We start from the raw sequence: 21,184 nt of genomic DNA on the forward strand, positions 1-21,184 counted from the left end.
TTTCTGCCTTGGGTACCGGAGACCGCCGAGTTTTAACCAACCCTACAGATCTCTGATAAACCGATAAAGAAACCGAACGACGTGATTTTCTTTTTTTTCTTCTTCTTCTTTTTAAAAGCCCCCCCTTCTCCTCGCTGCCTGGAGAGAGATTTTAAAGGGTTCTCAAAGCTCCCTTCGAACTCGGGACGGGCAGATTCATTTTACAGGCATCTGCCGCCCCGTGCAACCCGTCGGCGCCCGTCGCAACGGCCTAGGCACAGCTCTGCGCGCTGCCGGATGGAAAGTTTGCAAAAATTTGAAGAACAAATTAAAAAAAAAAAAAAGAGGAAAAAAAAAAAGGAAGAGAGCTGAGAGAAGCAGCTCTTGAGCCTTCTCCTTCCTAGCGCCAGGAGAGACGAGCGAGGCGGAAAGTTGGGCGAAGCGCTCCAAACTCTCCCCGCTCCCAAACTCCGGGCAGGGATTTACCACCCGGCGCAGATTGTGCCCTGGGAATATTATTATTTTCCTTCTTTTCCTCATCCTCCTCTTCCTCCTCCCCGCGGTGATGCCAGCAAGCCCCGGCTTCCATTTTCCGGACCCCCCGCGGCTCCCCGTGCCGGTGGGACCCCAGCCCTCACCCCCCAAACCCTTTTAAAAAATATCAATAATACAAAATTTAGGAACACGGCCCTTTCCCACGCAGCGTTCCCCAACGCGCCCTGCCCTTCCCTGCCCTCCCCGTCCCGCACCGCCCCCTCCCCGCAGCGCAGCCCGTCCCGTGCAGGTTGCGCGCAAGCTGCGCGGATCCTTGCGCGGCACCTACCCGTAGATGGCATCTTTATCTCTCTTGAGGGCGTCGTTGACGGAGGCGCCCATGGCGGGGGGCATGGCGTTGGCGTGGGCGGCGTGGGGGTACTGGTGCGAGTGGAGCGGCGGCCCGTGGTTGAGGTGGTGGACGGGCTGCATGGGGCGGGCGCCGTGGGGGTCCCCGTACATGGTGGTGGGGATCCCCACCCCTTCCATGCCGCCGTAGTGGGGCAGCTCGTCGTACTGCGGGGCAGAGAGAGCACAGAGGCGTCAGGGAGCGGGGGGGGGGGGGGGGGCAGCGGCCCCGCGTCCGTGGGTCATCTGTGTGGCCCCCTCCCTCCCCTGAGGAGAAGCCGCTCTCCCCCCCCCGCCCTCCGCCGACCCCGGGGAGGGAAACTCGGCCCCAGGCCGGGGAGCCCCAGGGCTGAGCTGCTCCGGCCCGGCTGCCCGCACGACCCGAACCCGTCGAGGCTGGGTCGGAGGAGAAGTAATAATAATAATAATTTTTTTTAAAAAAGGGGGGGCGAATACAACCCCCATCCCCACACTCCCCCCCTGCGAGCGGCAGCGCCTCGCCAAGCCCCAGCCTCCCTCCGCTGAACTTTTCCCGCTGGGAAGCGGTCAGGTACCTCGCCCGGCGAGGATGCGGAAAGTTGAGCAGCGCCAGAAAAAAAAAGGAAAAAAAGAAAAAAAAAATAAGGAAAAGAGGAGCGATTTCGGGGGTTTCCAGCAATTCCACGCGAACGCGCTTTTAAAGCCGAAAAGCTGGAAACGTTTGCCCGGGCTGTCGGGATTTTGGGATTCTTTTTATTTTTTTTTTTTAAAAAAAAGCGTTTTCTTTGTTAAAGATTAAGGAGCGAAAGCGAACGCGGTTCCCAGGCAGCGGGGGAAACGGCCACTTTTCATCTATTAAAAGCGAAGGTGTGAATAAACACTTTTAAAGATCCCTGACACTTGCTTGGACCGAAGGAGTAAAAGGCAAGTTGTCAGCAGAGGAACTTTCTTTCCCAACCAGCACTCGGAGGGGCGGCAGGCAAATCAGGCAAGAAAACTTCTTTCCAGGGCTTTTCCCCTTCCCCAAATCCCTGCTCGCCCGACTCCGGCCAATTTTTTTTTTTTTTCCTTTCCGCCTCCCCCCAAAACTTCAATTTAGGAGGTAGTTGGAAGGAAGAAAAAAAAAAAAAAGGAGCTCGCATCCAAAACAGAAACAACAATACACATGGCAGTGCATGCTGCTAACCTTTAATTCAAATTAAAGCCACTTTCTTTTTAAGAGGGCTTTTTTTTCTCCCATTGCACTGCACCTTTTGTGACTGAATATAGAAAAAAGGGGGGGGGGGGGGGGAGAAGAAAAAAAGTTGTGCTTACTCCTAGCTAGAAGTTATCTTCCGAAAGTGGAGCGGTATTATCATTACTAACACAGCAAAACGCTCAGAGACATGCACACATTCAGATCTTTCAAGCACTGGTGACTTTAAAAAAGACATTGGTAGGACTAGAGCTACAAAACCAACAAATACAGAGGCTCGGACATATTCACTTACATGCCTGCATGTCATTAATGTACAGAAAGCTTGCCTTTCCGTGAGAGATCCGGGATGGGGAGTAAAAGAACCAAGAAAATATCAATATATACAGGTTTTAAGCCTACAAGTACAACTGATAAATCCTCCCGCTCCGGGACACCGCTTTGTGCCCCTGCTCCACAGAAAAGGGGGGGGGGGGTGGGGGGGTGGGGAGTGAATAAAAGCAAAGAAACTTTTTTCGCAGCGTCTCTGTCAGCCACGTTTCAATATTATTTCACATTTGAAATCCAATTTTTTTTTAATACGTACCCTTTGCGCCATCGGCCTGCTTGCTCCCTTCCTACTTCAACTTCTAATATATCCTCTTTAAGGCCAGTGTGAAAAGAAAGAAACGCGAAGTTTCCCCCCCCCTCGCCCCCCCAAAAAATGCAAAAATCCCTTTAGCGTCGCCAGCAATGAAAGCAATCGAGTAAAATCTTCGGCTTGCTGGATCTCAGCGAAGCGATACGGTAACTCAGCATTAAAAAAAGAGGACAAAAAAAAAATAATAAGAAAAAATCAACTCTCCCTCCTTCCTTCCTTCCTTCTTTTTTCTTTCTTTCCTCTCTCCCTGTCTCTCTCTCCCTCTCTCTCCCCTCTCGTTTCCAAGACAGCAGCGGGGCGAAAGCAAATATCCTTTCCCCAAATCAGGGTGGGTTTTTTTTTTTCCTTTTTTTTTTTTTTTTTTTTTAAAGTGCCCCTCAAACCCCACTACCGAGTCTCATGGCTTTTTGCCACTCCGGCTGTCAATCACAGGCGAAGGTTGTCAAGGTGGTGAATGACTGATGATGATGATCCGCTGCGTGCGCTCCCACCGCGCAGGACACCGCAAATGTTAAATTCTCGGGCGCGCTCACCGCCACCCCCCCACCAGAGAAAAAAAAAAAAAAAGATTAAAAAAAAAATTAAAAAGAAAAAAAAAGGAAAAAATTGCTTAAAAAATCGAAAAAAAATTAAAATCGCGGGAGGAGGAGAAGGAGGAAGAAGGAGGGGGGGGAAAATTAAAAATTAAAAAGGCTGGCTAGCGCGCCGGCTCTCCTTTTATTATGGTTATTATGATGATGATGATGATGGTGGTGGTGGTGGTGGTGGCGGGCGGGGGGGGGGGGGGGGGGGGGGGTTCGCTCCTCCTCGGATCGCTCCTAATTCCTCGCCGGCGCCGGCTCGCTCTGCCCCTGCGCGGCCGCCGGGCGAGGCTGGCGGAGGCGGAGGCGGGCCGGGCGCGGGTGCCGGGCGGGGCGGGGAGGGAGGGGAGCGGAGCAAGGGGAGGGGGTGGGAAGGAGGGGGGGGGGGAAAGGGGGGGGGGAGAGGCGCGGCGCTGCCGCCGCGGGCCGCGCGCTGCCGGGCGTCCGCCGCCGCCGCCACGGCGAGCGCAGCGCAGCGCCGGGCTGGAGCAGACTGCGGGAACCCGGAAGTAGTGGTGGCCATAACAGGTCGCGTCTTACACAATGCGCTGGGCGGCAGCAACTCCGACACCGGCGCGGGGGGGGGGGGAGCCGTGCGCCGCCCGCCCCGCGACCGCGCAGCGCACCCGCCCCGCGGGGGGGGTTGGGGGGGGGTGGGTGTTGGATACACCGCCCCCTCCCGGCCTTTCCCTCCCCCCCCCGCCGGTAGCTGGTGTGTCGTCGTGTCCCGTCCTCCCCCCCAAGGGTGGCTGTGGGAGCGCTCCCGTCCCCTTTGTCTGACGCCGCCGCCGCCCCGCTCCGCGCCCGCGCAGCCAACCCCCCTCCCGCCCCCGCTCCCCCTCCGGCGGCTCCCCCCGCCGACGCCGGCCGAGTGAGCTCACCCGGCCCCCGGCCGCCGCCGCCGCGCCGCCGCCGACCAATCAGCGCCGCGCCGCGCCCCTATTGGTCCGGGCGGGAAGCGGGGCTCGGACCGGAGCAGCGAGGGGAGGGGGGGGGAGCGCGTCGGGGCGCCCCGCGGGGCGCCCCGACGCGCTCCCCCCCCCTCCCCCGCCGCCGGTGCCCCCCGTAGCCGTTTTCCGTCCGAAAGCACAGCCGTCCCTCCCCGCCGCGTCCCCTTTACCTCCCCATTACCGGCGGGGAGAGCTGAGCCGGCCCCATCGCATTTCCTACGGGGAGAGGGGAAAACCCCCGAGTCGGGTTTGGGGGGGGGGGGGGGTGTACTCCGGTAAATCCCCCCACCAGGGGGGCGGGGGGGGGGTAGCTGCTCCGCGGCAGCGTCTCCGTTCCCCCCCGCCGCCACGTCTCAAACTTGAGAGAACCCCGTTCCCCTGCCCCTCTCCGCTCGCCACCGGCCTTTTATCCCGGCCAGGGAGATAAAGGACCTGTCAGGTAAGAGCCGCTTTCCTACACTTAACCCCCTCTTCCCCCACTCCCGTGTCCGTGGCGGGGGGCCGGCCCACGCGCGTGGGGTTGCTCTCCCGGCCGCTTCGCCCCGCTCGGTACCGGGTGCCCCCCCGATCTCGCCGGTCCCGTTGCGGGACGCAGCTGAACTCCCGGTGGTGCCACCTCCTCCTGCCCCCGGGCCCTTCTCCTTCCCCCCCAGAAAACTAATTTATAATAAAAAAAAACCCCAAAACCCCAAACTCCCCTTTTTTTAAGCATCCCCACCGGGCCTCCGCGAGATTGATTCGGCGCGACCCGGCCTAGCGCGCTTTTTACGGCGTAATTACCGGCGGGCTAATTGTTTGCCCAAACCTCATTCCGGATAAGGGCTTTACAATTAGCAAACAGTTGATTACTCCGAGGGCGGCCTTGCCGCCGGGAGCTGCGCCGCGCGCCGCTGTACTGGCCGCGGAAAGGCGGGGGGAAGGGGGAAAAAAAGAAAAAAAAGAAGGAAAAAAAAAAAGAAAAAGAGAAAGCCGCAGCCCCATGACTCGCCCGTTAAAAGGGGGTGAGCGCGCGGGAGGTTGCGCGCTATCTCGGTACGCTCGTGCCAGGCTGCGCGGGCCCGCGCAGCATCACGCGCCGCTGCCCTTTTCAGCCTCTTTTTTTTTATTATTTTTTTTTTCCCCAAACTCGCCGTTTTGCAGGACTCCACGGATGCTTGCCCATCGCGCGATGGCAAGGGGAAGGGGGGGTGTCTGGCGGGTGGCCCGGGCCCGGCGCGGAGGGGTGCGCCGAGCGGAGGCCAACAAAATTAACCAAAAATAAAGAAAGAAAAAAAGGAAAAAGGCTCGTGGGGAGCGAGGGAGCCCCCTGCGCGGGGTGGAAGCCGGGTCGGTTTGCTGATCGGGTAATAAATGCGGCTTTTAATCGGGCTGAATTTCCCGGCTTAGGGAAGGAGCTCGCCGTACCTGGGAACAGCCCAGCGTTTTCGCGCGGGCTTCCCGGCCGCCTGCCCAGCAGGGATTTGGGGGGGGGGGGGGGGGGTGTGGAATTAGCATCCCGGCGTGCTCTCTCACCGTTAGTATTGAAATTTGGACACCGAAGTCGGACCGACCAGAAGAGACAAACAAACAAGAAGCGGCAGAAGAAAGCGTTTGGGAGGCGGCCGAGAGATAACTCGGGATCGCTTCGGATGGGGGGGGGGAGCGACGCGTGCGGCGACACCCGAAAAGTCAGAGCCCGATGAAACGGTTCAAATGATGACGGGAGGGGAAAAAAAACCGCCCCCCAAAACCCCCCAAAGCTGTTCGAAGACCTGGGCAGACCCAAGCGGGGGGGAGCGGCGGCAGTAACGGGGGGGGTCGCTGCCAGGGGCTGCAGCGGGCGGGCGAAGCGCAGCGCCCGGGGGTTCGGGGTTCGTTTCCCGGAGGGGAGCGCGAAGAGCGGCCGCTCCGGCCCCAGGTCGGCTTCTGCCGCCCGGCAGCTACCGGCAAAGCCCCGCGGGCACAGGGCCCCGCCGCCGCCAGGCCGGCCCGGGAGATGCGGGATCGGCGTCCCGGCCGCGGAACGGGGTGGGGGGGCTGGGGGGGGGGGTGGCTGCCCGCTTCCCCCCCTCTCAATGCCGGCCCTGACGTTTGCAGAAGTTATGGGGGTCTTTTATTAATTAAATGGAGGGCTTCATAAAATATTCCCAATAAAATTTACGGTTGTCTTAAAACTTTCTAAACACCGCTATAAATTACTTTTTTTTTTTTTAAATAAAATTAACTGGGAAATGAGTTACTGGCCGGGGTTTTTGTCACTTCGGCTTCTCCGGCAGCGGTGCCGGCGGAGGGAGGGAGTGAGGGAGGGAAGGCACCCGCACACAAAAGGAGCTTTTCAGGGACAAAAGTCGCGGCGGCTGCCAGGTTTACCCGGCGGTGGCACCTCGGGGGAGCCCGGCGGAGCCGAGCCGACCTGAGCCCCTGCCCGGCGGCGCCTTCCCATTTCACCCGGCGATTAAACAGTTTCAGCCCCAAAACCCCAGAAGAACCCCGGCAGCACGGTAGTGTTGGGGTGGGTGTTTTTATTATTATTATTATTATTTTATTCTTTTTCCCTTCTCACACGACCTAGGGCGCCGGGAGTTCATCTCTGTTAACTGGGAAGCGCTTGGTCCGCGCCGGTGTTGGCGGCGATACCTGCCCTCAGCCCAGTCGCATTCCTTTACACCTCGCCTAAGCCCTCTCCCCTTCGCTATCGATATTACTGTGCTCCTCGTTGAATTAAAGAATAATAATAAAAATAAATTGCTGGGTAAAACTCTGGCTGCTTAATTAAAGGGGGGGTGGGGGAAGCCGCCCGCCCGTGTCGCATCTGAAGGATTGAGCTGTTGTGCCGTCTACTGGGCGACGGGGAAACTGCAGCCAGAAACTTTCCGCGGGAGAAAAAGCAGAGTTTTCGGCAATTTGGAGGGGCCGGAGGCGCCAATGTTTTCAGCAGAAGAAGAAGAAGAAAAGCGATCCCGGACAGAAAAGCCGTAGATGCGATTATTCTTTCCTTGGGCCACACCTGTGTAGTTGTATAAAAACTCCACTCCCAAGCGCCCGGGATTTTACTGACCGCAGAGCGCGAAGCGATCGGCTGCGTTAAGGGGGGGGGGGGGGGGCAGATGGTAAAGACGCTTTGCATTTACCCGCGGGAGGCAGCTGGGCACTAGCTAAATATGCAGCGGGGGAGGAAGAAGGGGGTAAATATTTGCGACTGGTTTCCCAGCTTCTCCTCCGCCACCAGCCCACCCTTGAGGGTGCTCCCGAAGGGGAGCGAGGGCTTTTTTTTTCGGTTTGATGCCTCGGCAGCAGCCGCTCTTTGGGGGGGAGGGGTGTTGTTTGGGCCAGCATAGCGTTAGTCTCGGCTTAGGCGAAGCCCACGCGTCGCTGTTTTGATTTCCCGAGCCTTCGGCCGTGCCCCGGCCGCGGATGCTCCCGGGCAGATGCAGCCGAGCTGGGTAATGCCCCGCTCCCTGCCCGCCTGGCTCTGCGCTGCGGGCCGCCTGGGATGCTCTCCTCCGAAAAAAACGAAGTACAAGAAGAGACGCAGGGGAAAAAAAAAAAAAAAAGAAAAAAGAGAAAAAAAAGATAGATTTTTTTTTTGTGGGTTTTTTTTGTTGTTGTTTAAAAAACTCGCTACCTTTCAAAAAGCAACCAACAAATGAACCTTGACTTTGGCGGGACGAGGGGCGCAGGGCGGCTGCGAAACGCGCAGCCTGCGTCGTATTTGCAGAGCGCGCCAGCAGCCGACTTGTACGCGCAGACACAAACCCAGTCGCCTGCGTGAGCTCCGAGGAGCTTCCCAAAGCCGCGCTCTCTGCGCGCCCCTTCTGACCCCGCGCACCGCACCCAGGCAGCTCGGAGAGCCGGAGACCCCACGGAGCTGAACGGTCGGGTTTTTTAAGCTACGTTAAACGAAGGTGCAAGCAAACCCCCTCTGCCACTCGTAGCAGAACGACTCCGACGGCTCTCTGCCTTCAGAGCCACTTGCCGGAGTTCAACAGAAGGTGACATTAGCCTAAAATATTCGATACCTTTTCTTTTTCCTGGCGACTTTCCCCACTTCTGCTGGGCTAAGTTCAGCTCCGAGTTCGTCTCTGTGGGTAAAACTGCTGTCTTTGAAGGAAAACAACCTGCCTGATCTTTTTATAAGCAAGAGATTACGGATACTCTCCTCAGAGCACAGAAAGCAGAAATTAAGTGATCCCGTGTCCCTGGTATGGAAAGTTGAACGCCCCTCTTCTAAAGAGTTGAACGAAGTATCTTCCCCTTTTAAGTGTGTCTGAAAGTACTTGCGACACAGTACGAGAAGCAAAAGAGCCAGTAACAAAATCAAACCCCAATTTCAAGCCACAGGGAACTGAGTATCGGTAACTGACGGTACCTCGGCCGAACTAGAGCAAAGCGGAGTTTTGCCAGAGCCGTTTCCATTTCACGTTTGCCTCCAAACTAATTTTCAATACTGCTCCGTTCCTACCACCCAGCCCCGCACCCAGCCTGGCTAACGAGCCCGTTACGGAGCCATTTCGGCTCGCCCCTGCTGCCGACCGCGGAGGATCGGGCGCTCGGTCGGAGCGGGGACCCGGGGCTGCCGAGTGCGGTGGGATGGGGGAGAACCGGGGGCTCGCTGAAGGCTCGGGTTCGCCCTTCCAGCCGCGGAAACGGGTTTCTGCAAACCACACCGTCTAGGGAAATTCGGGTATAAATCGCCCACGCTTTAGATACTAAAAAAAAAAAAAAAAGAGAGAGTAAAGCAAAAGAAGGAGCAAAGCTCTGTGCCCGCCGGTGCAGGTCGGGTCGGGCAGGGGCTCGGGTCGGCCCCGGGCGCTCCCGGGACCCGCAGCCCCGCCAGATCCACCCGCACCGGGACCGGGACCGGGACCGGGACCGGGACCGGGCACCGACCCGCGGCCGGGCGTGCAAGGGGCCGGGGAGGCCGGGGAGCGCGTCAGGGTCCCCGCAAGCCCCGCTCCAAGGGCTCCCATCTCCCCCCCCCAGGATGGCACAGCCCGCCGCTATCCACATCTGCGGGTGCGTTATCAGAGAATTTTGCATAATTGCATATTGACTTTGCTAAATGGATCCGCAGAGCTGTTTAAACATCTCTCTCTTCCACCTGCAAACAATTCTCCCGGCAAGAAGAGTAAGAAAAAACAAAACAAAAAAAACAAAAAACAAAACAAAACAAAAGGCTGCAAAAAAGAGCTTCCAGTTACTCTCGCTCTTTCGTTTTGCGGCATTCGTCAGGGCACAAGTGGCTCATCTCCAGGCGGTTTGGACCCCACTTGGTGCGTGTCACTGCAGGCGAGCAGAGGGGGACTGCAGCGGCGCATGTGACAGCCGGGATGGGTGGCTGTCATTCCCTTTGGGGGTCTCACAGGTGAGTATGTGGATGTACATGTCTCTCTGTTTCGGAGCTCCCTTGGATAATTTTTGGCCAGCTATGATGGCCATGAGAGAAGTGTACATGGGTATGTGTGCGTGTGTGCACACGAAGGACTGTTCTAAGGACAACTTAGGAAAAAACCTTCCTTTTGTAACCATTTTAAAAGCCTCCCTTAGAGGAGAGGCGCTCAAACGCCGGCGTCCCCCTTTCCCTACACCCTCTCCAGTCACAGCAGTGCCACGAAAGCCACGTCAGCCCCAAACCGCAGAGCCGAGCTTCGCCTCCAAGGACACGAGTGCTCATCCTCTGCCTGTTTCCCCTCCCTTTGCCATCCCCTCTCCATCCTCCGCTTGCGGGCTGGAGCAGAGGCAGCTGCCCTCGCCCTTGAGCCCTGCCGGGGAAGGCGGCCTCCTCCCGCACCAAGGCCGGCTCCCCAAGGCAGCAGCTGTAAGAAGCAGGCAGGGAGGGAAAGAAAACGGCGAAGAAGGAGGAGGGTTGGGGAGGGAGACGGTGGAAGCTGCGCTTTCCTCCGAGCAGAGCGAGCGTCCCCTCGGAGGGGCCCCAGCCCCAGGAGCTGCCTCCCGAGCCCTGGGCCTCCCACCCGGCCCCAGCAGCAGCGTCGTCTCCTCCGCAGCCCCGCATCGTGGCCCGTTCCCCAGCTGCGGCCAGGGGCCGGTGGGATGCGTGGGGAGCGAGCCAGGCCCGCGTGCTTGTGTCAGATGGGAAATTCCGACGGCCAGGGGATTCAGAGCATCCCGCAAGATGACGTGATGCCGACAGTCATTTTCTGTGGCTTGGTTAAAGCATTCGTTGAAAGATCTGCAGGGATCTGCAGTTGTCAGAGGGAAACCCTAGTCAGAAGAACCCACTGAGATGCATGAAGAGAGCGTTTTCTTTCAGATTTGCCCCACCGATCCCTTTTGTTTTTACCTCGAGGATGTTAATTTTGCTTGAGAAGCTGTAATTGCACTTTAAAGAAAACGGTCTCCTGCTTTGACCCTCCACCTAGTTGTAGGAACAAGACAAGAAATCAGATAGACACCCAAATTCTGGAAAGGAAGTATTTTTTACGTGGAACCAGAGAAACATCTCATAAAGCAATCGGCTCAACTGCAACATTATTTCCTTGCATTTAGCAGACTTTCGATTGACCGAATACTCTGTTTTGGCTAAGAGGGCTCTCAGCATGCTTTGAGGAGGACTATCCCACCATTCAACCCTTCAGTTCAGTTTTCCAAAGATGTTTTGTTGCTTCTCTCAATACTGCAGTGACCACAGTCCACGCAAAATTTGGCACCTAATCCCTGCCAGAGATATAAACCATCTTTAGCAAACGGGGGCAGTAAGCCACACTTCAGGAGTTCCCTACCGGCCCAAGTCTCGTTGAAAGTCACCAGCATGAAGTGCCTAAGACATCTTGTGAAAAGGGCTGTACCTCTCTGAAGGTAGATCTGTATCACAGTGCACATAGACGCAACCGAAGCAGCTTTGAACCTCTCAGCTGTGGAGCCAACAAAAGCATGTCAGCGGGTGCTAGCCACCCAAGTGGTTCCCAGGGGATCTTGGGGACGCTGAATTTTTTGCCTCACCCCTCTTCTTCCCTCAAAACACCGCTTTCACCCCTCTCTGGATGCAAAGAGGAGCAGAATGGAGTCAGGTTTTCCAAGATGCATTCCACCCCCCCGTCAGATAAAGGTGAACCATGGAAACGCACTAGCCCGGCTATCGCTTCGGTTCCCCTCTCCATTTCTACCAACCCTTTTAATTTGATCTTGCTTGAGTCCATCCCCTGAAACAGGACCCCTCAGCCCAACAGCGCGTGACAGCTTGCGGCATCGGGGGTGCCACTGTAGCAGTCGAACACGTCATGGGCATGTGTGCGAGACGGGAAATCCTCATTCCACATCCAGACCACTTGAAGCACAGAATGTTTTCAAGGGACTCGACCAAGAAACTACGTGGTAGCACGAGGAATAGAGGCGAGATACTCTGCCTCTCGGGCCTCCGCTTGAAGGCAAGCTTTTCCTACCCTGCTCTTCATTAACTCATAAATAGCAACCCTGGACCTCACCTAGATGTCTCCCCCACAGAATATCTTGCTTTAAATTATTTTTCCCATATCATCCTAGATCATATTTCTTCTTTTATGTTTCCAAGTTGAAGTTTATTATAGTTTATTACAGTCATCTGCATTGCTGATCATTTGTAACCCTTTCTATTATTTTCCTGTCCCTGCTAGTGTTTGAAATGCTTCTTACTTTGGTCCTCTTTTCACATTTTATTACTGTACTGCTCACCCTATTTTTCCACTAAGCCCATTCTGCCTCACATTTATTCTCACCAAACTTGAGGCCACCACTGCTCCTTCTGCTTTGTTGTACAACACCACCAGATTAATTCTTTTTTTCAGCCCTTTCCGTACACACTATGTGTCTCTGTTGATGAAGAGACCCTCACCAGGTTTCACCAGTGCCAGCCTGTTGTCCTTGCCATTAGCATTACATTTATAGTTATTCTTGCTTCTTCCCAGAGCCTTTGAAGTCGTGTAGAGACAATTTGATTCATTAATACACTCAGTCTTGCAGTAACTCTAGCTTCTGCTTTAGTTTCTGTATTAGAAGCACATGTTGGGTCTCTAAGTTAGGGGAAAGCTCCACTGTCTGACTTTCCTACACAGCTCAAATTCTGCTTTAAAAATCTTTGCCTCGCTGAACTCAAGTGGCTGATGGCTTTCTGCCCTGGGTTCCCACACCTGGGAATGCCACTGCCTCCTCCCGCCCTCCCTCCCTCCCTTCCGGGAAGACAAACTCTTGTGAGCAACACGCCTTCTCCTTCTGTGCGTCTCTGGACTGGAAGGTTTTATGACAGTTGCATGTGGTTGCAGTTCTCTTCACGGTTTTCCAGACGAGCTGCAGTTATCCCAAATAATTCCTTACTGGGATGTCACTTAGCTCCACATAGGCTGAGATCCATTGGCAGCACTCTTCCCTAGACGTCCTTATGGCACCTTTGTTGGCCTTGTTGGGTCGGGAGGCAGATAATGGCCTCATTTCTTCCTCTGGCCAATGGGATGTTCGCCAGGCTCCTCCATGAGGGACCACCTGAAAGGATCTCTTGCCTTCTGGACTCAGGTGGCTCCTCCCAAAGCCATTCTCAAAAAAACAAGGTGTAAGCATCAAAGATATAAAATGTGGCTTGAGATGACTCCCTTGGTCTTTCTGTGCTGTCCTGCTGCTGTACTTTGTCTCCACAGCATGTGGCTCCTGGCTCTTCTCCTCCTTTAACTGCTTCTTCACTGCCTGGTGGGTTTGTGTGTTCCTCCAAACACGCAATGAGACCACCCCAAACAGTCACTAACTCTCAGAGGAACTTTACCTCATGAGCATATCAAAAAACACAGTGTTCCAAGTAAGAGACCTCCTAAGAAAACTCCACTGCAGGACCACTTGTTGCTCAGGGCGTGCAGTTTATTCCATTCCCTCTTTCCAGTGCTTTTTCTAAAGTTCTTCGTACCTGCCCGCCTCTCAATATAGATTTTGTTTAGGAAGCCAAGCCTGCCTGCCTCATGTTTTCCCTTGGATCTGTTCCCTGCTTCTAGCCAAGGTTGCCTGTGGATCCTGCTTTGAAGTTCTTCTGTGACACATTGGCTGCACTCGGTGACTCTTCCCTCGGCTGACGTCACCTCGGGGGTCCCTCTCCAGCGGGCTGAGAGTCACATCGCCTCCGCTTGCTTTGATCAAAATGAAATCCATTTACAAGCGCCTGACGAGCCGCCACAAACGGGCCCACAGGTTTCTAGCCAAAACTAGCCAACATAAAAATATCCTGCCTTTAGCTTCGGTCGAGTCCTTACACTAGCTAAGATGAGGCAAAGCCTAGAAGAAAAAAATGTTTCATCACAATTTATGAGCAGTTTCTGTTTGTTTAGCTCAGACGAATCCCTCATCATCAATTAAGCAAAATCAATGTAAGACTGGCTTAAATCAGCCTCCTTACAGGGCTTTACCTCCATATTTAAAAAAGTTAATTTAAAATTACACTTCAGATCGCTTTCCTGCTTGGAAGAGGTTCTAGAGACCAGCTGGGCCCTGATTATGAATGGTGTTCAGCTCCCGCAGGCCTGGGTGAAGACGGCAGAAGCAGTCGGATCTCAGCGATGCTGGAAATCAGACTCAACCCCAGCACCTGCGGCGATTCAGCCCGCACATCCTTCAAACCTTGATAAAACCTGGGTCTCAATTGCTGTTCCAATGAGCTGAAGCGGGCAGTCTCTGTGTCAGAAAAATTCATTTTTCTTTGTGATTATATTGTGAGGCTCTGCTTGTGTTTGCTAAGTTGTTTTCCTGAACTCAGGAAGCACAGCAATCACCCAGGAGTAAAAATGAGGCGTTTCAGCCCAAAAGATTACCATCCACTTCACTAAGTTTTCCCCTTTCAAGTACTGAGGACTATGTTCTGGCAAATTCTCTTCAAAGGAAGGAATGAAGGAGGGTGTTTGCAGGTGGGTGACTCTGTGTAATCCATCTTTTCTTTAAAACCTCAAGCCTGACCACAAGGAGGACAGGTCCAACACGTTTTAAATAAAACATGTTTGAAGCATGAGGAAAGTACCTTCTCTACATACTCAGTTCTCTCCTTCCCACCCATTTCTCAAACAGTTTGCTCCTGCGTCGTGAATCCATGCATACACCAGATGTGCGCTGGCACTTGCACACACGCTCCAGCTGTTGCCCTGGCACGCACCCTTCTCCCTCCGTAAAGCCACCCATTGCCCCACCGTCTTCTGACCCCCAGGAGGGGAACAGCTTAAATTTGTTTCGATATTTTCTTCTTTTGATTGGTTTTCTCCTTTGCTGTCGATCCTATAATTCAGTTCTGCTGCCACAACTGGTTAACCCCACAGTGGGAGGCTACGAAATGCTCCCTCAAGGTTGTATCGCTGCAGCCTCCAGTTTTGATGCTCTTTTTTTTTTCCCTAAGACCCATAGAAATGACGCGTTATCAAATAGCTCTGGGATTACTGGCAGAACTGTTACCTTGCCAAAAAGAGGGTGCAGGGTTTCATGATGGGAAGGAAGGTCTGGAATAGCGAGAATTTGAGCTCAGGCATCACAAAGCATCAGATAACCACCCTGGTCCCTTCACTTTCACATCCAGTGGGATCTTATTCCCAGGCTGCTTTTATGTCAGCACGGGGACACAAAGGCAGAATTTACGTCCGTCAGTGTGCATTAACTCCTGTCCTGACCAGTACTAATTACCACTAATTATGTGGGACAGTGTTAATTCTTTCAGCAGCGTTACCGATGGCCTTACACTTCTGAAAGTGCCTTTGGGTGAGGTAGCTTACTTTGAAAAGATATTTATGTGGGGAATAAATATAGAGTAGCTAATACACCGTAAATTTACACCACTGGATAACGGGCTTTAAAGTCTCTAAAACACGGAGGTCTCTGGGCATCAAGACAGGCAAACCCTTGAGTAAGAACTACTCAATAGAAAGGGTGGCAGGATCACCCTGTGTGATCTTGGGAAAGTAATTTTGATCTGGCATTTCTCTTCTGTAAAACTGGAAAAATAATACTTCCCTAACCCTCTCAGGGGTATAATATTTATTTTCTCTGGCTTGCCAATCATTCTCTTTGCTTTCAAAAAATATTCTCCAAACCCTAATTGTTTTTATGTGTTCGCAGTATAAGACATAAAAGACATAAAACCATCATATTTTTCTATACTGTATTTTCCCCATTGTGTTGTACTGTCACCACGAGCACTTTGCTGTGCAGAGGCTCGGCTATTTGCTGAGAGGATGAATTAAGACGTCTAAAGTGCTTCAGCATCTTGGCTGAGTGGCACCACAGAGCTGGAAGGTATCATTAGGCCAAATGGGTCTCTTCTATATGAGTGAGAAGCCCAGATTTTTCAATGGATTAAGGAAAACTGGTTTGCATTCCTCCGTGTCCCCCATCTTGCAAATACAGGGCAGGAGGGCCACAGCTTGGAATCACCAAATTTGCTCCCTTTGGCCTGGGTGTTTATTTCCCGACTTGGATCTCAGGGTCCAGTCCGGGAAGTCAGGAGACATCAGATGACCACAGTCCACACTGGCATCAGTGTCTCTGCAGTTCAGCTCGGTATTTCTCCTTCCAGAGTCTGCACAGTCATCATTATGGCTCAGCAACATGGTCCCGGATGGTTTTGTTAACATTGCTGTCTGTTCCAGCAAGAACGCTGTAAGCTGGGAGGCTTTGCTGTTAGAGCCACACTAATGACTGGTCCCTTTGACCACTGGTGCCCACCAGTCTTAGTCAGATCCATGGGGAAGGGCCAAAAAAAAACCATAGCAGAAGAAGAGCTGGCTCATTCATCTGTTAAACAGTGAAGTGGATCTGCAAGGATTCCAAGCTCCTGGAAGTTTCTCTTAGTGGCAGGTCACGGTGTGCCAGTGTCAGGGGTGTGCTAGTGCTGACAGACGAAAGATGTTTCATCTGCTGGTGAATGGCTGGCTTGGTACCCTGCCAGGCTGCACAAGCTGCCGCTCCTCCGTGTAACCGGTGTACTCACCGAGCCAGGCTGTCTCTCCCTCCGAGGGTTTCCCATCTTTGGACAGGATGTTTGCCCATGGGTCTCTCCTTCAGTCTCCCTGGCAGTCGGTGACTTTTTGTCCGCTTCTCCCATCACCAGCATTTTGCTGTTGCTGGTTTCCCCCGGTTACCGAGCGGATGGTCTAGGCAGACGTGGCAGTCCAGTGCTGAGAGCCTGCTCCTGCAGCACTGGTGCACTGATGATCTCTGGGGCTTCTGAAACCACCCCAGGGATCATCTTCAAGTCCACAGATCCCAAAGAGATCCCTAAGAGATGCTTACCATCTTCCCCTACAGAAGTAGCAGGTTGAGACACCATTTCCCTGGCATCGCCCACCACGCTGGAAACACTTACTTCAGCCTTTCCCGCTGCTCTCGCAGCAATGCCCATCTCAGACTCGGGGGTCTCCAACCTCAGGCAGGCTGCCTCTTCCCCGGGCTCCCTTTGCCAGGGCCTACGTGCTATATTTGGGTTTGTTTTCATCCTTTTGCTGACCATTCAACTATGTGGAAGCTTTTTTTCTGAGCATTTCTCTCAACAATATGTCCAGTAAGCTGGAATCAGATGTACCACAAATGTTTTTTCAACTAAGGCATCTTTTATATCTACAGATGGATGCCAAGGTTCTCGACTCTGCATAATGCAATTATCCATCTGCTTTTCATTTTTTCAGGTGAAAGAACAGGAGCCCTGTTTGCCTGATGACAGTAGTACGCAAGCACGCATCAGTGCTTTCGGTGGCCTGGATGTTTGGCTGTCTCCTCTGATGCCCTCCCCTCCCATTTTTACAAATAAGAGGCAACATTTGGCCACTGCATTGACATTGAACTTCCGTTCTCGCTTCTCTCTCAATTCCTAAAATTTTAGGCTTAATTAAAAAAAAAAAGAGGGGGGGGGTTGCATTTTCAGTGAGTGCTTTCCCTTTTGCACTTTTCCCTATCTGCCCATAACACTTCCTCATAGCAAACCAGTACCTGCAAAGGTGAGGGGAACGGTACAGCTTATTCTCTCGCTTCCCCCAGTTTTAACTCACTTACAATTGTAGCAACCTTAGCAGAGCTGCTCTGATTTATGGGGCTGTAAGCAGTGGGACTGCTGTCTGTCCTTTCCCACTCCCTGCCGGAGAGCCGGGGAGAGACAAGCGGCTTCCAAGAGGCTTGTTGGTTCGTGTTCATTAACAGCTGCTGTCAGCCAGCTCCTGCCGAAGCTCCACGTCCTTTCAAAATCATCACAGCTTTCTACTCCACACAGAAATATGCAGCAGTTTCATTTATATAAAAATTTAATCTAAGGCTATCACTGCTCTAACAGCAATAATTTCTCCTAAAGGCTGAATACAAAGAATACTAAATACTGTCTATAAATAAGACTGTATTTAATAGAGAAGTGATTTAACAAGCTTACTGGTAAAATCTTCCCTGCCACTTTCAACCCCAAATATAAGCCTTTTTTCCTGAGCAAAATTGGCTTGCTACGAGGAGAACATGGGCCCCAGTAAACTGTGATTTTTTAAGGTGAAGTCATTCAACTCAAGTTCTCCCGTCCAAAAGGAAGAGGAAAAATATCTACTTAAAGGAAATATTAGTTAATCAGAGGACATCCCTTTCATAATAGAAGCTACTAGGGGATTTAAAAGCACATTCTAATTATAATAGTTCCCTAATTATCTGCCTAACATCTCATTTTTCTGTCTAATTCCACTTTTAATTATATAGTACCTTTTTTTGCCCGTCACACAACTGAAGTACTCTATTTTACTGAAAATAAATCCTTTTAACTGGCGATGTCAGAGAAGAAATATTGTCACTGCCCCCTGAAACGTGCGCGCTGTCTGGTAGGGAAATGCCTTGCCAGTGGTTTTGGATAAAGCACTGGGATGTGCCCTTTAGAAACAGTCTCATTTAAAGCCTTGTAGGTATTCTCAGGCGAGGGAAAACGCTCTAAACCACACGGCTCTCTGCAAATGTTCCTGGCTGCAAAAGTTTTCAAGCCGTTAGCTTTGTTTTTCAAACTCTGGCGGCTTGGTCTCCCTCCCACCGACGTTCGATGGGATCCCTGCCACTGGCTGACAGCAGAACGGGATTTGGCCTTTGAACCAAGCCAGCACGTAATTTGCAGAACGGAAGCAATATTTGAGCTATGTTATCTATGAGCATCTGGTCATCAAGATCTTGCCTAGCGATTAGCGATCCGAGAGGAAACCCTGCGGAGGGGGGAGAGGAAATCCCGCACACGGGGTTCCCATTTTAGCCCCGCCATGGGTTTCCGGCCCTATCCTTGAGCAAATCCCAGCTCCCTGCTTCCCGAGAATATAAAAAAGAATAACCCTTCAGGGATGTTGTCAGGCTTAACGGATGTTTATAAATTGCTCGAACAAAAGGTGCTATGTCAGTGAAAAGTACTCTTCCCGATGATTATTCAAATGCTCATTAAAATGCGTTTTGCTCCGTCCTTTCCCTTGGCTTGTGTGGGAGGCAATTGAAAGATTTAGGCTTTGTGGGAAAGTGGGAGAGCACGAGCGCTTTCCTCTGGGTGTGGGAGCAGCAAGTTTAGAGAGTTAAGAACCTTTGGTACGCAGGTAGGGTTTCATCCAAGGCTTTTCGGCTCCCAGCCAGGCTGCAAGCTCCGACAGACCTGGGGCTGGCAAGTTCCCTCCAGGAAGACAAGCCACGGATTAATGGTACCTACCCCTGCTCAAATTTGCATGTATCATTTCCTTAGCTTTGCTCCTGATGGAATTAGGGATCATCCCTTCGCGAAAATTATTCTTAATGTGTATTTAAGCATTAAAAATGACTATGCGTGTGTGATAAAACTTAGGGAATAATTTATAAACAGTTAACGTAACGTGAGATATGGAGTACTTGGCTGCCCTGCAAACCTGCCCGAACATCTGTATAATGCTAGGATGCTTCTTCCTTCATGGATGTTTCATTATGTCTCGTTGACCCCTTCATGGTGGCTTGGTCTGCCAGGGTCTGCTGGCATTTCCAGACATTAAAAGCTGAAGAAGACATGATATATCTTCATCCTTTTCACTGCGTCGGACAGCAGCTTGGCATCTGAGCTGGCAGTCTAGACGCAATACTTTTCATCCTCTGCAGATACCTAAAGCTGCGTGTTCGCCTGCCTACCCTCAAACAGCATCCACAATGAACGATAATGGTTTTTTTCTGCCAACTGCTGAATCAGCAGCATTAGCTGTGGATATGAAAAATACGTATTTCCCGGTAAGGAGTTTCAATCCAAACTGCAAAGAATTCCACGCGTTTTGGGTAAAAAGCTGCTGATAAGTAATAATTATTATTGTTTCTAATTAAAGTGCACTTACTTGCTCCTATCATTGTTTTTAAAGGATGGGAGATGCTTCTGCTTTCTGTGGGACACGATGACTGCTCCCAAATACAGTCCTCTCCGCTCACCCTTGCACTTGTCACATCGTGCATCGGTAGTAACCCCTCCATCACCATTTTGAGTTCTCCTTTTTTTCCTTCCCTGGGGGATACTTTTTCTGTCGTGCCTTTCCTTTGTATCAGGCCAATCCTCACTGCCACTACAGACCACTGCTGGGATGAACTCAGCCTCCTCTAGCATATCGCACAGCCACATGGACTGGCACCTTTTGCATCCCCTTTGCAAAGGCTGAACTGACGGCGCAAACCGTGAAGTAGGGGTGAGTCAGACTCTGTGAATTTTTGTCCTCCATGCAAGCACAGTTTGATCCTGACCATACCCCAACCTTTGCTCTATACCCATTGGCAGGTGAGAACCAGGCCTGGTATCACCTTGTGCTCTACGCTCAGCCAACAAACTGACAGGTTTCAAGTCTTCCAATATTCCTCTATTTTTTTTTTTTTTTTTTTTACTTTTGCAGCTGGTGCCTTTTTCCCTCTGGCTCCTCTGTGCCTTCCTCGTGTTGCATGTTCATGTGTTGTCCGATCCATGTTCCTGCAGGTCTTGAGGTGGCCTTCAGTGCCTGCTCCTCTCTCATCCAGGACTTGGACGTGATGCAAATGAAGGAGCTGGAAAAAAGGGCAGCACTGTGTCCATCGGAGCCTTCCTGCTCTCCTCTTCTTCCTCCCAACTTGTCTTCATCTACTGACCACTGCGGCATGCACCAACTCTACCTTCTCCCAGCATGTGGAAAGGGATGCTTTCACTCAAATATTGCCTGGCCCATTCTTCTTTAAAAAATATGTTGTTTAGTTTCATTTTTTGTCACTTAATTTCTTTGCTAATTCAAATAGACTCTGCTGGGTATACCAGTGGTGAAACTGGCTGCTCTTTTAACAAATATAGTTGACTTAGTCAATTGTACTGGCAGGTAAACTTTTTCAGCATTTAGCATGTGCAGAGCCCATGCTGATACTCCACGAGGCTCCTTAGCCCCAGGACAGGGGCACCACGACCTGACGGGGCCGGTGGACTGCCAATAACAGTGTATAGGGCCAAATCCAGTCCCCCACGCATCCCCACGCTGTGCAGCCCTATGCCCATAACCATGGACAGACTGAGTTTGCTTAGGAAAGGCCTAAAGACTCTGCATCCCCTAGCAAATCTGCCCCTGGTCTGACGCTCCAGCTAAATCTTGCACGTGCCAACGTGCACATCCTTCCCTGTCAGGTAATTAAAATGTAGTGGGAAAATGATGGAGGAGCAGGAAGGTGGGGATGCTTAGCGTGTAGAGCAGGAGACAGGAATTTGTCTTCCCAGCCCCTTCACAGATATGCAGTAGAAATGCGATGGTCACTTAAAGCAAAACTTCCCTGTAGATTCTCAGCACTGGCCTAAATTTCAACTTGGCTTCTTGACACGGCACACAATGCTTTGCTAACCCAGCTGTGTTTTACATCCCATATCCAAGGCCTGAAAACCTGGTCCTCGGCTGCTGGCATGCCCCACCTAACCCCTCTGCAAGAAGGAGCTGTAAGACCCCATACCTTGTCCGCCAGCCTCTCCGAACTTCAAGTCTGACAACTCTGATTGAAAGATGCTGTCTTTGTATCAAAAGGTGTTATTAAAATTAGTCTGGTTGGTACATAA

The 21,184-nt window shown here is 52.2% G+C and overlaps 1 protein-coding gene and 1 long non-coding RNA gene across 7 annotated transcripts in view; one reads left to right on the plus strand and one right to left on the minus strand.

Moving 5' to 3' along the window:
• Nucleotides 1-21,184, minus strand: part of MEIS1 (Meis homeobox 1) — a 213,228-nt gene that overhangs the window by 105,662 nt on the left and 86,382 nt on the right. For 2 of the 6 annotated variants that reach the window (XM_075413309.1, XM_075413313.1), the window contains exons 1-2: nucleotides 2,622-3,440; nucleotides 803-1,029 (exon numbers count right to left, since the gene is read on the minus strand). In XM_075413309.1, the coding sequence (XP_075269424.1) occupies nucleotides 803-1,029; nucleotides 2,622-2,633 (239 nt within the window). In that variant the 5' untranslated portion in view covers nucleotides 2,634-3,440. Of the gene's footprint in view, nucleotides 1-802; nucleotides 1,030-2,330; nucleotides 2,536-2,621; nucleotides 3,441-4,137; nucleotides 4,156-21,184 lie in introns of those variants that run through there. The other 4 variants (XM_075413311.1, XM_075413308.1, XM_075413312.1 and 1 more) reach the window with 4 other exon arrangements.
• On the plus strand, nucleotides 4,312-6,930 carry LOC142365400 (uncharacterized). Its single transcript, XR_012766460.1, has 2 exons — nucleotides 4,312-4,645; nucleotides 6,758-6,930. It is a non-coding gene; the product is annotated as an uncharacterized LOC142365400 (long non-coding RNA).

The sequence above is a fragment of the Opisthocomus hoazin genome, chromosome 2, assembly GCF_030867145.1.
Source record: "Opisthocomus hoazin isolate bOpiHoa1 chromosome 2, bOpiHoa1.hap1, whole genome shotgun sequence".
Taxonomy (NCBI): Eukaryota; Metazoa; Chordata; class Aves; order Opisthocomiformes; family Opisthocomidae; genus Opisthocomus; species Opisthocomus hoazin.